Source organism: Larus michahellis, chromosome 2, assembly GCF_964199755.1.
Source record: "Larus michahellis chromosome 2, bLarMic1.1, whole genome shotgun sequence".
Lineage (NCBI taxonomy): Eukaryota > Metazoa > Chordata > Aves > Charadriiformes > Laridae > Larus > Larus michahellis.
The window spans coordinates 147,716,882-147,736,125 of record NC_133897.1 but is presented as its reverse complement, the minus strand read 5'-3'; the positions used below and the strand labels follow the sequence as shown (position 1 = coordinate 147,736,125).

At 35.7% G+C, this 19,244-nt stretch overlaps 1 protein-coding gene across 50 annotated transcripts in view; it reads right to left on the bottom strand.

Annotated features, from left to right (window-relative positions):
• RIMS2 (regulating synaptic membrane exocytosis 2) overlaps positions 1–19,244 on the bottom strand; it is a 503,494-nt gene that overhangs the window by 226,163 nt on the left and 258,087 nt on the right. For 31 of the 50 annotated variants that reach the window (XM_074577608.1, XM_074577598.1, XM_074577602.1 and 28 more), the window contains 4 exons: positions 7,535–7,602; positions 5,727–5,846; positions 3,808–3,907; positions 2,879–3,002 (listed from right to left, as the gene is read on the bottom strand). In XM_074577608.1, the coding sequence (XP_074433709.1) occupies positions 2,879–3,002; positions 3,808–3,907; positions 5,727–5,846; positions 7,535–7,602 (412 nt within the window). Of the gene's footprint in view, positions 1–2,878; positions 3,003–3,807; positions 3,908–5,726; positions 5,847–7,208; positions 7,418–7,534; positions 7,603–19,244 lie in introns of all 50 variants that reach the window. The other 19 variants (XM_074577599.1, XM_074577587.1, XM_074577614.1 and 16 more) reach the window with 1 other exon arrangement.

Here is a 19,244-nt window from a genome sequence, read left to right as displayed (position 1 = left end):
CAAAAAATTATTTTTATCATATGAGATGAGAAGAAAACTTTGAAAACATTTATCACTGTGAATAGACTGAATATGAATTTTCTATAGATAGCTGAAACAATAAACTTGAAAGCTTTGAACACTATCATTTATGTTACTAAAGCATACAGATCCCAGTATTTCACAGCAGTGTGAATGATATTTCTTACAAGGAACTCTCACTGAGATAAAGCAGAAGTAGTTTTAGGTATCTCTACATTTTAAGATATGCAAGTAGATTATATAGAATAATTAATAAAACACAACACATCATTCCTTCCAAATTCAAAACAGAAGAAATTATGAAATTAACATGCATTTTAAAATAACTATTTCTGAGAATTAGAAAGCAGAAAATAGATAAGTTCTTTTATATAAGAGACAGCTAGCTCACACTGAATAGAAACTTGACCGTTAATTTTTATTTTAAGATAGAAAAAGGGATAAATTGCATGCCAAAATGGTATGACTTTGTTTTAAGGAGCTTTCTGTTTTATCTTCCTTTATCAGTTTAGCTGTCATCTTCAGTTTTCATAGCAGTCCGCCCACAATAAAATGAAGAAGAAATAACAATTGTGTTTACTGGAATTTGGTTTTGTATTCAGAATATCAGGATGTGACAACAAGTTCTCTTTCTTAGTTAATTGGCAGTAACTTTCTGAAGATTTCTGGCATGAGTTAGTGCGTTGCCATGAGACCATCAAGAGACTCTATAAGTAATAGGATATACCTCAATGCAAAAGTGAAATCCTTTAAGTGGGCATCAATTATTCTAACTGAAATAATCATCACTTCTGACATCTGGTAAATCTGAACTTTTAATGATTTTAAATACATTGAAACTTTATTCCCTGGGGCAGAACACAGACCTATGGTGTTATATTTCCTTCAGCAAGCATAAGATACCAATTTCTGTAGTCCATTTAATTATGACCTGAAATCTCCTAAACTGAGAGGATAATATGGTCTTTTCAGTTCATCAGCGCAAGTCTCATGAAAAACATTTATGAAGTCATATCATCAATATCAAAATCCAAAGAGTTACATACATCTAACCAGAATCTAAAATCTTACCAACTTACAGAAAGTATTCATCACTGACTTCGGTTATAAACATTTAGACTAGTAACTGGCGTTTTGGAGGTGAAAACCTTCTTTTACAACTACTGCAAAAAGACACGGGGAATCAAGTACACAGAACAACCTTTTTAGGCCTGATCTGGCTCAGTTCTTCAGACTATGTGGCAAGCAGTTAATGCTGAAGAAGGTATCTTGAGAGCCCACATCACTTTAAGGAATTCTAGATGAGCTGCTCTAGTGACTGCAAGTGGAGCACATAGTAACATAACAGAAGACATGATGATAAGGAAGGTAAACACAGACAGTAAATATAAAAGCAGAAGAAAGAATACAGGAGGTTTTGAAAAATGAAGAATAAAATACAGAAAGAGAAAAAAAATTGAATATTTTCATGATGTGAGCAGTTCCTTGAAACCTTTGCTGAAAACTTCTGTTTGAGAAACACTATGAAATATCTTTCACCTGTATGAAATTAATTTGAAACCTCCTTTTCTGAGACAATATTCTACTTGTAATGCAGTCTGTCCCTTAGCATTACTATTACACCTATAACTCTCAAGTTATACAAAGGTTTTTAAGAATAGGACAGATGATAAAGCCTTTACCCTAAAGGGGTTGCAATTCAATATGTATTTAGGAGAAAACCTCTCATCTCACTGAAAAGATAAAGCAGGTTTTGTTATTATCATCAGGTTTGTTTAAAATTGTCAAACCAAATTAAGTTCCTACACATTAAGCTCCTGATGTGTCAAACACATTAAGTTCCTATTATAGCTGAACCAATAACAAATTATCCTCACTGAAGTTCCATCCTCAAATGATATGGTTCTAGATTTTTTTTAATACTTCTTGATTTTTAGTTGTTATGTTACCCATGTTTCTTGTATAAAGGTAAGATAATTGTGTGCATCTTAAACAAAACAATGGGATAAATAGATTTATTAATATATAATTATAAAATCATAGAACAGCCCAGGTTGGAAGGGATCTTGAAAGACCATCTGGTCCAACCTCACATGGAAAAGGGAGTCTAGATAAGATTACCTAGCACCCTGTCCTGTTCCATCATATATATCATAATAAATTCTGTGGGGCAAAAGAGAAAATTCTTAACAACTGTAGGCATCTTCAAATTCAGTGATAAACATCCCTCTCTTCACAGCCCTGGTGTGACCAGCTTTGGAGCTTCCCATGGAGTAGTAAAAAAGGGATGGATGTGACTGTATGCTGTAGGAACTTGGAAGAAAAAGAACAGGTGAAGAAGGGGAAGTATTCACAGTCTAATATAACACTACTATAAACGCCCTATTGCTATGCAAGAAAAATTTAAGTTTAGACATTGAGAGACAGGTCTGAAAGTAAAGAAAATGGGGCAGTGTAAAGCACCAAAGAAAAGGTCCCACATAGTGCTAATTCATTCAGATATGTTCTGTATTAGATAACAAGAAATAATTTCATAGATTTCACAGATTAAGATGATGAGAAGGTGGATTTGAGACTTTCCAAAGCATATTGATTATGTCATTAGCATACTGTATTTTGGACAAAATTCTACACTGCAGACTTTCAGTAAATAGACCAAATATGAATATATAATTTTATATATATTATATAAAAATGAGAATGGAGAAGTAAAAACCAAGAGGGAAGAATTACAACAATAAAGAGTATAACCACAGTTTCAGAGCCACTATAGGCTGGATCACCAGTTAACCACAGAAAGGAACCTATTTTTGACCATATTAGCATATTTAATACAAACATTTACGAACTTACTTACCCTATTGGTCTTGAAACAACAAGCTCCACTTGTGGCTCAGGTTTGGATTCTAAAATGATGTTATACACCTCCTCAAATGTGGCTCCTTGTAGTAGCCTTCCATTCCATTCTAATACTTCATCACCTATAATTTCAGTAATAACATTCTGCTTAGGAAGTCTGCTGTGGACTGTACTTACAATGACAATTGAAGCCATTCTACTGTCAGTTTACCGCATTGTGAAACCTGTGTTGTAGAACAAGTTTGAAGTTTTTCCTACAGTAAAATCCTAGTATTAAAGGTTTTCTGCAGCTCAGCTTCAAATACGTGAAGTTGAGTGAAACAATAATATCAAGCAGGTCGCCTATTAAATAAGATATAGCTCTTACTCGCTTTGGCAGCTGTGGCTTACAGAAATCTCAACGTGCTCTTTAGAAAATGCAGATCTTTAAAACAGCATATTTCATCAACTTACTACCTTGAAGATCTATTTACCTCTGCAAGTTTAGTATTTAAGGTTCAGACAGCTCTTATGTTAATAGTTAGTATTTCTTGCACATTCTCCAATCTAGCAATCCATTGTTTGCATGTTGGGATAGAAGCAGTTTCTTAGCCGAGCTGGTTTTGTTCACACATTCGTAATAGCTTGGTTTGGTCTAAATTAATATACACCACAAAATGACTGGGCAGGGCATCAGTGGAATATTATTTTGAGTGTAAAATCATTACTCTATGAATAAAAATATTAAAATATGATTTTGAAGAATATGAGAATTTATATATTTCATAAAAGTAGCAATTTCAATAATCTAGTAATTGAATATCAGCTTGAATTCTGCAGTAGTTCATCACACCTATTTAACATAATTTCACAACTAATTAAACTTGGTCGCTTGTTATCACCTTCAGAAAAGCAATTCAGCAGTGTAGATCTATAGCAGATACATACCTGGTCTAAGATGCCCCACTGTATCAGCTAAGCTTCCTTTTTTAACTTTGGTGATAAATGCGCACAGTCGACCTGATTCAGTCATCTTTCCTCCTACTACCTGTTTCAAAGAGGAAGTATTTTCATAGAATGAAAATTATTTTAAATGACTTCAATGTTCTGGCAACAGAAAGAATTCAATTATTTCCTTGTTTTATGTAGCCCAGATAAGACAGATACACTTGAGAAAAACACCACAGTCTGTTGGTTATGACAGGTTATGTTTGTACCTATTCTGTCTATTTGTGTAATTTAAACACAGTGCAAATACAGAATGCTACAGCTTTTAAACTTTAGCAAATATGTGCATAGTATTTCACTGTATTATAAATTACCACCCAAAAAAAGTAAGGTATTAGACTGCTTACTTCAATACTTTTTAACTGAAAACAGATATACTAATGTAACAGAACTCACAATGTCCACACTAAGCATCAAACACCTCAATTAATCACATTCACTTTGGCTGGGCAAGTCAGATGAAAATACTTATACTGAAGATTTCTCTACAGGAAACTTCAACAGGTTTGAACTTAATATTTACCTTAGAATTAGGAGATTCGCATATCAGAATCGGTTACAACTGCATAATCTTCAAATTCTTAAGGTTTCTTAATAGTCTTCATATTGGGATTTAAAATCCAGTTTAGGTTACTTTCAGTAATGTAAATATTTGAAAATTCTGCTCAGGAATAACTAACTGCTGAAAATCACTCTTTTCAGATGCCTATAGAGATCAAAAAGTAGCTACTCTTGAATCTAAACTATTCATGAATGTCAGTGAAGAGGTCACCCTTATAACAGAAGATTTTAGAATTTTAAACATAGAAGTTTAAACAAAAAGTACTTAAGAGTGGCACTGTTAGTTTTCTCTTGCATTTTCTGACATTAAAACAGTAATATACATACCAAAAGTGATCCTCAACTGGCTTCTCCACTGACTTCAAAATAAAACCATTTGTCAGTTAAATAAAAAACCGAAAAAATTCCAAAGCATGTCAGTATATAAGTAACCACACTGATTTAATCCCTATACAGAGTGTATGACTATAACCTTATCTGTGTACCCAAAGTGGAGTCAGTGTCATGCTAAATAGAGAACAGAGAATTAATCAAACTTCTTAATGATTTCTCACAACAAGGATGTTGAATCAAAATAAATACATGATTGTTTCCTTTACTGTGTATAATTCATTCTCATTCTTGTACTGGTATTGCTGGAACTTCAAATAATATCACACAAAAAATGAGATCAACATACGAGCTAGAAATAGTTTCATAATATGTTCAAAGAGTAGGGCATCATTAAAAAGATTCAAACACATTGCTTTGTGATGATATAAAACAAATATTAAATAATTTTCTGTCTTGTGTATTTAAAATATAGCAAATCAAACAATCAGAAGGTAAAAAAAAACGGAACCAGGCTCTTCCATTGGCAGACTCTGCTCTGGATTGAAATTTCATTAACTTCCAGATGTCCCCTCTGTCTTCAAAAGAGGTAATTTATTTTTCACATTTCTCCCCTCTTTTGGGGAACTGAAGTTATACCATGGTGCAATCCTTAATACTGAAGAAAGCGGACAGGGCTTGGCTTGCCCAGCAAGGATGCAATTAGTACCTCGCAGAGCAGACATTCTCAGCAAACTTGTGAAAACATGTCTAGTCTTTCAGAAAAATACAATTTTTTGAGCCTGTCAGGGACCCTGTAAAATTACTCTTGGTAATTAATGTGAAATGTCTCTATATTTTAATTTTGAGAATGATAAGACATTGTAGATATCGGTATGCATACACTATATAATATGAGAATACCTTCATTATAAAGGTAGCTAGTTTAACTGAAAGAGTTGTTAGTTCCAAAATTATTCATTACCAACCTTCAATCCAAGCATTGCTCCCGAGTCTCTAGGCACACTGCCATCTTTTAGTCGCTTATTTAACAAAATCCGACCAATGAGACGATCTCCGTCTTTGGATGGTTGCCAAGTTACAGGATGCTATCATATGGTGTTAATGGAAAATATAGTGAGTAGGATTTTAAATAAAAATATTTCAGTAATACTTTTCATTTCCTGATATAGTTCAAAAATGCCATGAAAGTATTATGATTACACCAATATTTAATGCAATAGAATGACAGAAAACTGTGCTGGAAAATATTTATCTGGCTATATCGTCCATCACAATGTATGTCTAACATTTAATAACATTATCTATTTTACTAAATCCAATTTGTAGATATATCGAATGATCTTTACACCTTGATTAGACAGATACAGACAACTATACATAGTTATCTACACACAGTGGCAATCACACCTGAGTACTGACAAAAAAAACCCCAAACTGTAGAGGTCTAGTATAAGAGGAATACTGAAAAAGAAGTTTAACTCAAAACAGAAATTTGATGTAAGACATGTTTCCCTTTTCCAGTATTCCAAACATGTCAGTTTTCCCTAAGACTGACAAACTTCTTCAGTGTTCTATTTTCTCTCAGTAGCAGTATAGTAAAAATTATAGAATACATTAAAAGGTATAGTCATTACCCTATTTAAACATATTGTTTCTTTCTTGGAATAATTACTTCACATATGCAGCATAGTCACAGTGAACGTTATTATTCCATTAGTATACATGGGCACAGTTATACTTGTATATTGGCAAAATTAATAAAATTTTAAGATTTTATTTTGTGTAATCATAACACTTTTTCACTGAAAAATACTATTTCATGCTCTATTTCATGCAAAATTAGCAGGCACAGACAAATCTGCTCCCATTACAACTAATAACTCTAAAAAGATTTATCATAATCTCCACCAAACAGAAAGCAAAAATAAAAAATACCAAAGCAGATGGCAAAGCCTTTAATTCTGCACAATACTGCACAAAAATGGCATGGCAACAAAACAAAAGAACAACCATGACAGTGAAAGGGAAAAAAGAAAAACAACTTTTCTGTGCAGAGAGACCCAATTTTCTCCCTTTTTCGCCTGGGGTTTAAACTATTAATTTAATTTCAGCCCCAGGAGTTTGAACACAGTAAATCAAATAAGCCAATCAGTAGAATCCTTATTGTTAATTACTTTATACTTGAAGGTAACACCATGATATGCTATTATGCAACCGTAAGAACAACATTCCTTTATGCCTCTCAATTTTTTTCTTAGGCTGCCAAACAGTAAAAGCTGCAAGCATGCAGAGACTTTTCATTTGTTTTTCTTTTCTGCACCTTAAGAAATGCTACATTGTCTCTAGAAACACCCTATCTTTTATTTTATGCACTATTTTAATGAGTGACAGATAGCAAACAAAGACCAAATGAGCAGATTAAAATGCAGGCTCCATAATCTCAGTACCTTCTCGCTATGGCTATGTTCCTCGTTTAGAGTTGTGCTACTACACGTATCTACCCCAGAGTCTTTTATCTGAGGCTCAGACCATTCCAAGTCCTCTTCCAAAGAGTGGCCACCAAAGCACACCATTTTCTTTTGCCTCTGGGATAAGGTGTTAGAATCCGACAAAACTGCCTGCTCACTAGTTTTTCTTTTTCCCCTTTGACTGTCCCCTATAGGTGTGGGATAAAAAAAAGGATACAAAAAAGAAAACATGCAAAGGTGTAAATAAAACAAAGGAAATGTGAAATGATAAAGGAAACTAAATGGTAAGGCTCCACATGTCTCACCAAAGACATTGGGGATGCCTCACTGCTATGCCAAGACGTATGGTCCAACCAGTTGTAATCCATGTCTCCTGCGAGAATCAGACAGACAAGATAGTGCAGTAAAGGAAAGGTGAAAGAAAGGATAGACAAAGATACAGTAAAATTGTAGAGACTTCTGATTATCCTAGCTGATTCATAACCTTTGCTAGCAGGACTTGCAAAGTGCTTCCAAGAAAAACTGAAGGCTCCAACAGCAGAGTACAGAGAATATGAAATACAGTGAGGAAGGAGGTACGTTTGTGTGTGCCTGTGTGTGCCTATGTGTGCATAAAATTATGTACAGTATAAAGCGTCATTGCTTCGGAGTTTTTAACTGCTTCTATAAAATTACTTACAGTAAATTAAATGAAAAGGCAAAATGTATTGTATTCCTAACAGAATTTTCAGAAAGAAAAGCATTTGAATATGGAATAAGTTTTCACCTAAAGAAACAGTTTTGTCTTCAGGAACATATTTCTTTGCTTTCCTAACACAAACTAGTATTTATTCTAATCACTTTAATAAAATACTTAAAACAATGGTACTCTATATTCAACTGTACAGTAGACGATGTTTTAAAGAAGGTTAAATGATCTGTTAAATACCATTGTTAAGAAAAACAAACATAGAAACTACTTTTAGAACAAAAAGCATATTAACTTTGCTTGAAATTCCCAGAGAAATGTCTACTGGTTAAATATCAGAAAGAATTCTAGTAAGTACAAGTACCTCATAACTGGGAATAAATGCGTAGATTTTTGACAAAATATACAGGTGGTTTATAGAACCAGAGTTTAACCTGTATGGCAGACACGTGGTGGGAAGAAAGGTTTAAAAAGCAGTTTTAAAGAAAAGGTCTAAGTTAATGCTGCTGTCCATAGAACTGGAGAATGACTCACGTATTTTAATAAAACATTCTCTTTTATGTAGGTAATTTAAATTGTAAATTATGCCCACACATTTTGCATTATTAGATTTCTCTTTTTTTTTTCCCTCACCATTGTTACTACATGTTACATGAAAAATATTTTGTTACTACATGCTCCAAAGTATTTTGATACAGGATTTTTGATGCAGGGAAAAATATTGACTTTCCTATTGAATTTCATGACCAAAAGAATCATAGAATCACAGAATGGTTTGAATGGTTTAGGTTGGAAGGGACCTTAAAGATCATCCAGTTCCAACCCAATTTCAACCTGCCATGGGCAGGAACACCTCCCACTAGACCAGGTTAAAAAAAAAAAAAAAAAAGAAGGAACACTAAACCAAAGTAGTTCTGCTCTTTTTAGCACAGACCACAAATGACATTTTTCTGTTTCCAGGACTTCAGATCCTGCTTTGACGTTGCTCAACCTCTTCCTCTGAAACTGCATCAATAAGGTGGTGAAATATAACCAACAGGTCTGATCACGGTCCTAACACTTGTCTAGAAAACTTTACAGAGAGGATGTGAAGATACAGCCCCATAAAACTAAGCTACAAAAAGCTAATACGTGCTTCAGAAAAGTAAAAAATATTCTCCTTAGAGGGATATCATGTACCATGAGAAACATGATCATTTTCACGTGTTTTCTCCTAATATATAGACTTGTGCATGCTATATGGAAAAAAAAATAATCAAGCCTCATTATTTTAAAGAAGGAAATGTACAAAATACCATGGTTTTCTTTTCAAAAAGACACTTTGAACTTGGTCCCTTACATTTTGCAGAAATACTGTAGCATATTTAATATCCTTTGATTTCATAAAAACAGTTTTATTTTGAAGCTTTAATTAATTCACATTTTCTAAGTAATAAATAGGCCTGCTCTAAATGTACTAACTGTGTTTCTTGATTCTTGAAAGGAAGATAATATTTTAAAATGGGAAATTCTCACTGAAACTGTTTTCTCATGACTGTTAACATCTTGACTGTATTACAGATAAAAGTGTTGCTATCCTGCTAAAGGGAAAAGAAATATTCTTCTGAAAGCTAATAACATTTTGCTAAGGGTACTTCTGCCATGGAATTTCCAGTGCTGTCTTACCTCTGCCTCCAAAGACATTGCTTCAGGGGAACTGAGTGAAATCATCAGTGAGCTCATGAAAATCTAGCCTTTACTGCATAAATATACATTTAGAGATATCCAGAAGATAACAAGAGTTCCAGTCTACATATTGTCTGTTTTACAAATCCTGGTTTTAAAATATATTAAAAAAATCAATCTTAAATGAGAAAAACTCATCTCAGTATAGTAATGATGACCTCTCAGCTCTAATTCCATGAACATGACCCCATATTGTTTTTTCCCAGCAGTAATTTTCTGTGTCATCAATACAACTGCTGTACCCAAACCCAAAGTCTGACTAAAATGTTGTAATTGCGTCCCCTATCATTTGGTATCTAATTCAAGGAGCAGGGCACTGAAATATGATGGGCTTTATAATGGGAGCTGTTAAAACTGATCATTCTCACTGATACTCATTCCTGACTCTTTCTGAGAAATGGTGTATTAATATCAAAATGACTAAATTTAAATGTAGGTATCTACCATTAGAAATTAAGAATCTACCACTGCAAATTACCAGCCATTTTTTTAAGGTTTTAAAAATCTCAGCAACAATCTTGGCTATCACTTATAATCCAAAAGAGGCCACCAGAAAGGAAGCCAGGCGTATAGCTGTTATGTCCTTGCTGTTCTACAGTGAACACAGGACTCTACCTGTACTTTATGAAACTGGTCATGGCTTTGCCAGCTCTACTATTCATGTCTTTTCCCATATCAATTGCACAGCTTTGTATGAGCTTGTCAAGAGCAAGGATTCCTATCAAACTGAACTTTCACTTGTGTGTCTAAGTAGGAAATAAATTCTTAAAAATAGGAAAATAAGTTATTTAAAAGTTGAGGCCCCTGAGATGTACTGACCATATACACATTCCCACTGTAAATGTGCATATATCTGGTCATGAAAAACTGGTCCAGTCTTCACTTGCTACTTGCATGTCCACTATGTGTGCATACAGACATGCAAAGACTCACATTAGCTTTACAGTAACTGTACTTTACAGTATGGTTGTGCTGTGTATATATAAGTTCATCCTATAGGTGTTTATATGAGCAGTTGTTGAGCAGTGTGGGGCTCTTAAGAGTCTGGCATATGCACACCCGCATTTGAAACATACACACCGACTTTCAGTTAGAAAGTTAGAAAGTTTAGTTGTAACTGATTCCCGCTTGCTAAAAAGGTTTGCAAGAGTCCTCTCACCCATGTGTTACTGTATGTTGCATCCACATACTGTATGTGTTCAAGATTAGACACATTTAGCCCAGCATACCCGAGGCATTAGCACATGGAAATTACTTACGTTTCAAAAGATCCAGTTATTTTGCAGCAACAGTTAATCTTTATCAAATGGTAAACCCTGAACCTAAACCTGCACGGAGAAACACATGCAAAGCTGAGCCTGTTGCCTGATCAAAGCACTCCCACTTCTTGCTCTACTATTTTCTCCTCTCCTTTCCAGTCAAAATGTAGAAAGCTGCCTTTCATTTTAGTTTAGTTGTGTCTCACACTAAATACCAAAAATTCCAAAATAAGCAACAACTCCATCCAAAGGCCGTTTTGTTCATATCAGTATTCTTTTTGCCATTAGAATATGTAGCTATATGTTTAAAAAAATTGTCACAGAACTTAGAAATGATAAAGCCCTCGTAGATCATCTAGATTTTGCCCTTAACGCTGCATTATCGTCAAAATCACAGGTCTAAATACTATAAAAGTTAATAAAATTCAATCAAACTATTATTAATAAAATATTTAAACTTCTCAAAATATATCCAGGATGACTGTCTGGAAGCCCTGTAGCATATTACATTTCTGTGAGAGACATGTATTGCTTAGTACACCCAGACTTTTTTGAGGCAGAGTGAATGACTTGGTAAACTCATTTGACACAAATTTTTCAGTACAAGTTCTATAAATATTAAAATCTCGATTGGGTAAAAGATTTGTGAAATTTTGTAAAACTAAAAGTAATACATGTAAGACACATAGTTCTTTGTTCCCTACAAGAAAAGTTGTTAAACCATAATCTTTCCATAACAAAGACACCGTAGTTTTAATTCTGGCTACCAGAGAACGCACTTGCTGGTCTCTTAGATATTTCTCTTCCACAATAGCAGATGCTTTATTAAGAATATGTGCATTTAGGGTGTGCAGCAGAAATGACTCAGGAAAAAACGTCACCTCGTTGATATATTATATAAGCTATAATATCATATAATATCAAAGCCATCTCTCATGGAAAAGGGAACTAATCTATTACTAAGCAAGACACAATCTTAGCTAATGTCGTTCAGATGCCTCATGAGTTCAGGAGTGCAGCTGGATACGAGAAAGGACATATGTGAGGTCTGCTCTTATTAATGTCAGTGGGGTCTATGTGTATATGGAAAGCCTGCATGGACAAATCAGATTTGGAGAGAAATCACATCACTGACCTAGCCTTTCTCTACAACTGATGTTAAGCTGAAACCTTTGTAAGCTTAATGATGTTTGGTATGTTTTGCTCATTTTCTTTAGCCAAAACCAAATATGCAGAGGAAAAGATTTTCTTCTTCCCCACCCAGGAACCCACAGCAATAAGAATGTCCCATAGCGGTGAGAACCTTGAATGACAGTGTCTATTTAAAAGAACTCCAGTCAGTTTCCACTCTCCTTAGACTTTAATGTTTTATTATGTATTTTTTGCTTCTTAGAACAGCTTTCCCACCCAGAAATATGGTAATTAAGTATCTTTTAAAAGGCATTAAGTAATTTGAATCTAACCTACACAGATGTGTCTACTCTTTCTTGAGTGTTGCCCAAGTTCATGGTCAAGTCCAAAACCATTTATCTTCCAAACAGTTTAGACACAAGATGCTCGGTTTAATTGGCTATTCTACACATACAGAGTCATCTGGGATGCTCTAAGGTGCCCAAAACCTTCACATATATAGATAAGCCATGCCCTTTCTGTCTAAACCAGGACTTATTTAAACTGGAAAGTTCCTCCCTTGGTAAATTAAAAACATCATCTTGCTTTGAACCAAGTAAAACATTTCTTCAAATTCAAATCTCACTGTCAAAAAGGACAGGTCATGTAACTTTAAATTCTTCAAACTTTGGAGTCTACCTGACTACATGCTGCATGCTGAATACATACTACATACTAACCACGTGAGCCAGTGATTGTGCATATGTGTCACTACTCAAAGCTACAAATGATTTAGCCTTACAATCGAGTGAGTATATTCACCCTCCAAGGTGATTTTCGGCAGGTGATTTTAAGGCTATAGTGAGCAGAGCACATCCCATGTCACTTGATCCTCCTCTTAACTGCAAGGCTCCCAGTGAAGCCCTGTACCAGAAGGGCTCTGGAGAGAAGTGTAAAGTGGACTACAGCTATTGAAGAACTTGGATTTAAACAGGTTACTTTCTATGTTTGCAGTACTATCCATCTAGACTGACACACAGTGTATGACTCCAAAGAGGAGCTGCACAGCCAGAATTGCCTGGAGGTGATTATACGAGTGCTTAAACAATTGCTTTGTCAGCTCTGGACACTTCAGGGACGTGCTAGCATTTGGTGCAGGAACAAATGCAAAGTTGCCTGGCACACATAAAGCACAGAGATATTTTTCAACAGCGTCACTAACATAGTTTGAGCACTGATGACATAAGGAAGCTTCTTCTTGCAGGTCTTACAGCAGGCTTTGAAACATCCTACCATGCTTTTCAATATTTCTTGCTTGGAAATACTTATTCCTATGAATTTGTCAGCTTTTGACATGCAGCAGCCTAGGAAAATGTCTGAAGGATCTGGTCCTACCAAAACAAAAAAGAGAAGCTGTTCTTTATGTAAAGGCTATGAAGTACAGTCTTGACTTTTAATATGTGAGATACAGAGAAATGCAGTAATTAGGAGAAAAATGTATCAGTTTTCATTAGTGTAAAGGAAACTGTAGATCACACTGATGTTTGCACTTAGCCCTGACTACATAAATCGGTGGCACCTGCGCTAAGGCCTCCAGAGCCTTACCACTAGGAGCTGGGAAGTCTGGGGGCAACCAGGTAAATAAATGCAAAAGACCTAGATCTTTTATCAGATCTTCTAGAAAGCAGGCCTTGACCCACTTGTGAGATTCAATGCTGTGGTTCTTAAGAGTAAGTCAAAGATTAAGTAGTGCGATCACACTTCTGCACACGAACTTGACAGTCATAAGCACTAAGAAAATCATTATGCACAATTCATCAGAGACTTCTGATTTGGAGATCAGAATAGTAGCAGATGTTGTAATAAGCAGGAAAAGCGTCCCTCGTCTGAAAAGCAGAGACACCCAGAACTCATCTCAGGGAGTTTTAGATTTCTGTATCTAAAGCAGTTACTCTTTGCTCCATTCATCTGACTTATTTTATACATCCACTTTAAGGATTAATGAATTGTACTCAAGAAGCCTCTGTTTTTCTTCAGTGACTGCAAAAGAAGTCAAGATGATTAGCTTGGGTGTAGATGCCTAGCTTGTGGATGTCTACATTTAGTAGACAGCTCTGATATATGGATCTGCAGATTTATAGGGCCACTACATGTGATAAAGGGTCTAAGAGGGATTTTGTGTGACCTTGTGTAACTGCCCTTGTTATTGCTGAATATTCGTAAACCCATCCGTTATGGACAAGAAAGAAAAACAAAAAAGAGAAGCTACACAGCTGGAAGAAGATTCTAAACAGCAGAGTGCTGCATCCACAAGGCAGGTGAGAGGATGAATTGGAGGAGGGAGGAGCACATAATAATGCATACCGATGTGTCAGGAATGATCACATGGAGAGCATGCGGGCATTGACTAGAGATAATGGCACCAAAGAAACTTCCCTGTCTACATGAGTTGGTCATTAAGAATTTAAAAAGGTCTTTTTTTTTGGAGTGATACTGTTTAGGGGAAAATGTTATTAAAATTGAAGACGCTGGTTTACCTTCAAACGACATGTAGCCTTGTATTCAACTACTACTAGTAGTGCTCAACAGAAAGGGTGTTACTCTTAACAGAATGAAATATTTAATGTAAAGGGTAAAAGGGCTTCAGCGGGACTGTTTTATTCTGGCTCTCTTTCTGGAACTGAGACTTAGCATCACTGATAGAAGAATATTTACTTGGGTATGTTTTGCTGGAAGGATTTAAATTACAGGAAATAATTTCTTCAAAATTGCATTTTTCTAAAATAAAATCAGGCTTAGTCTATTAGTCAAATATATTTTGATAAATGTCTTTCCTTGAAATAAATTGAAAGCAAGCATATCAATATGGCAAACATACTTGTATGATAAATTGGCTACTTCCAGTAGAAAGCTACTGCATATTAAAACCAGTGAGCTCGAGCCAAAAAAATAAAAGAAATCCCACAATTTCTTAATGGAAGTCCACACTCAACAGACTCCCACTGGAAGAGATGCTTCCCGTCACAGCATCCTAGACCTCCTACTAGATGACCTCATACACTTACAGGCGTGCCTCTCATATAACATCTGGAGTGTGACCCTGTATGTCACACCATGGCCTCTATCATGTGGTCCAGTACACAAACTCACACTCTGGGCCACCAAGAAAATAGACCAGTACTGTTAAGAAGTCGTTGGAAACAGCCAGACATTTTACACTGGGAACTTGCACACCTTTGTTGTATGTTCCCTGTTACTCTACTTCTACCAAGATCAGGGAAACCTGGAACTAATTAAGCATGATATCCTATGGATTTCTCTCTTGCCTTTAAGACTTTGTCTTAGGAAGATGTTTACTCCAAATTACATGTTAGGCCCTACTTCTGGCATTTTCACTTTTCCACTTCTTCTTTCTCTTCTCTCTGTGCGAAGTTTTGAGCCTATGCCTGGAAAAGGAAATTCCTTCAGGAGAATACAAAGGAAAACACACTTTGGAAAACTTAGATAAGACAGTATTTCTGGATCATGCCCAGTAGTAAGTAATCAAAAGCAATTTGCTACTTTTTAATCACTATTCTAAATAATCTAAATTTTCAGACCCTTCTTACAGGATATGCCTTTTTTCTTCCCTGTTCACATGCACAAAGACCATACATATGTTCATGAGCTGACCTCACACAACTTCCTTGCTGATCTGTCTTTACCACACATCCCTCCACCCTGGAGTTCCAACTGACAGCTTCATTGCAAGTTCTTCACCGTCTCAGGCTTAGAACCAGCATCAGCAATACCAGCTTGCCTACACCTGAATGAGGGACCGGTTTAAAAAGGAAACAAGCACTATTAGTAATGCAGGGGAGAATAAAACCTACTAATGCAATTAAAGAATCCCCTATCTGGCCTTTGTTTCAGCACTCAGTCTTCTGTAACACTGTAACGATTTTCCCATCAACTGAAAGTAGATAGCCTAGTTAGTTAGGTGTCCTGAACGAGCCTACCTTTCTTCACAGAATAGTCCACTGAAATTTAACAAGCTCTTGGATATAACACACGTATGAAATAACCGGTGTCTGGAAGGTAAGAAAACCCCCTATGTTTCCCAAATCGCTGGCTCAGAAAAATGAGCTCCCTTGGAAAACGACTGCTAAGGAAGCACAGCACTGTCACAGCAGCGCAGGAGATCCACGGCTCTAGGATGTGTAGGAGCTGCTGCACACCTGGGAGCCGCTCTGCACATGCACAACAAATTCCTTCCTCAGACTTTGAAAACAGTCCAGGCAAATTCAACTGCCTTGCTGCCAACAGCAAGGCAACAGTAAAGCCTGGCAAGCCAGTCGGAAACAAGCCATTTAGCACCCTGGAAGAGAACTCAGTTCATAACTGGAGCACTGTGAAAAATTTTGAGAAACAGCTGCAATGTTTAAGAAACAGGTTTGGGTCTTGTGTGCTTGTGATACCTATTTCGGTTAGATGTTTCTTGTCGTTACCATTTTATTTACACTCACCGAAGGAGGCTTGGTTAAACTGAAGAAATAAGTAGCTTCAGGAAAACTCTATTTAGCATTAGCGTACATATCTACTCATGCAGTTCACTTTGTGCTGGCTTGCTCTATATTCAGCTTTCCACAGATGCACACTCTTTTTACATCCTGAAGTTGTGACTTTGGCAAAATGACTGTCAGAGTAGCTCCAACAAGGCTGCCTGGCACCTGGAAGTCTCAGGGGCATAGGATTTACCGCACATGCACTGAATCCTAAATGTGTATCTCTTTCTATTTGGACATTTTGGCTGGACATATGAGCTCTCTGCCTTTGAGAGGCAGTGTTTAACCAGGAGCAATTTAACTTCTTTCAGAAATGGGCATCCGCTGACAGTCTATACCAATATTTTTTAAAAAATAATACATTTAAGGCTCCTGGAACAGCTGCAGCCAGTGCAAATAATAAAAACCTATATTTATTTTCTCAACATGTATACATATGCATAGATCCTTCTAATACTTATTATCAACAGAAAAAAATACAGAAAAACTAAACCCATATATTGTGCACTTATTTACTTTCAAGCTTTAGTGCTTTGATGTCAACACTAATTATTACAGAAAATAACCCTAAGCTACTTTGAATCAGTATATCTTAATTACTAAGCAAGCCTCAAATTTCCAAAGTGAAGACAACAGGAGACCATAAAGACAGCAAGGGAACGGATTCTTATGAGATGTGATGTCAGATTCACAAACAAGAAAATAAACATAGCATGTCAGTTGTACTTGTGACAAAGCTATATTAATTTCATCAAGAGAACAATCAACCATAAGTAAAGCTGAAATAGTGAACGTGTCAGGAAGGAAAGAAAAATCTTCTTGGCTTAAAGAAACATAAATATATTAATTCATAATAGCTTTCTATATTTTTATCCCCAAAGTCACATAGAGATAACCCTAATGAAAGGAGACACTACTAATATAGAGATGCTTCCTATCATAGGCACATCATTATCTAGAATCAATTTCCATCATCAGCCCAACAGCCACCCATATATTATGGTTGAGGATCAGCCAGTTATTTCATCGATCACATCTCTTTTCCTTTCTCTCTATTACTTCCAGTCAGGATTCCTGACATCTTGCTACCAAAAAATGCTATTAAGAAATACTCATCTTGTGATTTTCAGTATGAGATAACCGATGAACAAATAATATATGTGTGTACCTAACAGAATAATACAATACAAATAAAAATTATGTATCATTTAAAAATAGAAATATTTAAAATTTTGAAGTGAAACAACCTTTTAAAACAATCAAACCATATCCAAGTTCCAGTTCATCATTGTTTTTTTCTGTTCCGTTATTAGGTTTTGTTTGTGAGGAAAAAATATCCTCCACTTTTACCCTTGGACATAGCTGTTGCCCTATAAGGACAGCTGGAGGGAAGGGGTAACATAAAAAAAGCTCCAGTCCACATTTCTGAGCATGGTATTCCCAGTAATTCATTACAAGCCCTCAGTGAGCTCAGAAAAGGACTCTAAATTCACTGATGAGGAAACGCACATTTTAGAATAGAAATAAGAATAGCCTTAAAAACAAAATCTTCTGTATTACATACTTGATCAACTAGGCATTTTGAATAGCAAACCACCACTCACAAGTTAAGATGACTCATTTTCTTGTCTGTAATTCTCAGTTTGCTTTACGCAGAAAGTCATAGGCAAGTTTTAAAACGCTACCTATCAAGAGGGAAATACAGCTACTGTGGTATACGTCACCAGTTTAATATTAAACTATTTGTAATAAGGAAATATGGCATTGCATTACAAATCATAGCAGTTTTTTTCTTTAAAGCTGATCTAACATGTCACACGTGGAATTCTCTAAACAGGTATAATTTTTAACTAATTCAACCTGCTACCTTCTCAAAACTGATTTCTAAACTGCAGCAGACACGACATAGGCTCACTTCACTGTTAAAATGATTTAAGAAGATCTTAATCACAGCTGTAAATCCAAAGTATCATCCATCCCTGGCAGCACACATGCCGTAAGGGGTCTAGAAGCATGCAGTGCAGCTGCTGATTCAGTAAGCTGCAGAGGCAGCAAAAAAAAGCAGCACGAGGGGGTTTTTCATCACCTTGACACTGCAATAAAAGCCTCTCTGAACTAGTAATTGGATCATTAATTATTGATCTCCCCTTTAATAGTCACAATGAAGAAAGTAATTTGGTATATGCAAAAACACCTATTGTTTAGAGTTTGGTTACATGTTATTTTTGTCAAAGCACCTTCTTTGAAGGAAATTAATTACCTCCTTAAAGAGAAACAGAAAACCTGAAAATGAAACTCCAGTGGATTCCAGAGCTGTCTAATCTAGTTTCATACCTTCTATGCACAGGCCTGACAGCGTGATGCTATATAATCAAATTGGTTTAGAGCAATGATCCATTATACCTGTTTTACAGTTTAAAGAGCAGATGTGAAAAAATAAAATACCACTGATCGTGTTTGGTTTTTGAGACACCTTAGCACCATCAACCTTATTTAGTGTCTGTATAATGCCATGGAGCATTAATTTAGTCCCTACACATATGTATTAATGTATAATCTGCCATAATATGATGGCAAACTCCCCCCATCCCCCTGGACCACAGTCATCATCTGTGCACAGAACAAAAGGTGTAGACTAAATAAGTAACTAATCAATATCTTTGTTTCTTCAGTTAATGACCCATTTCAT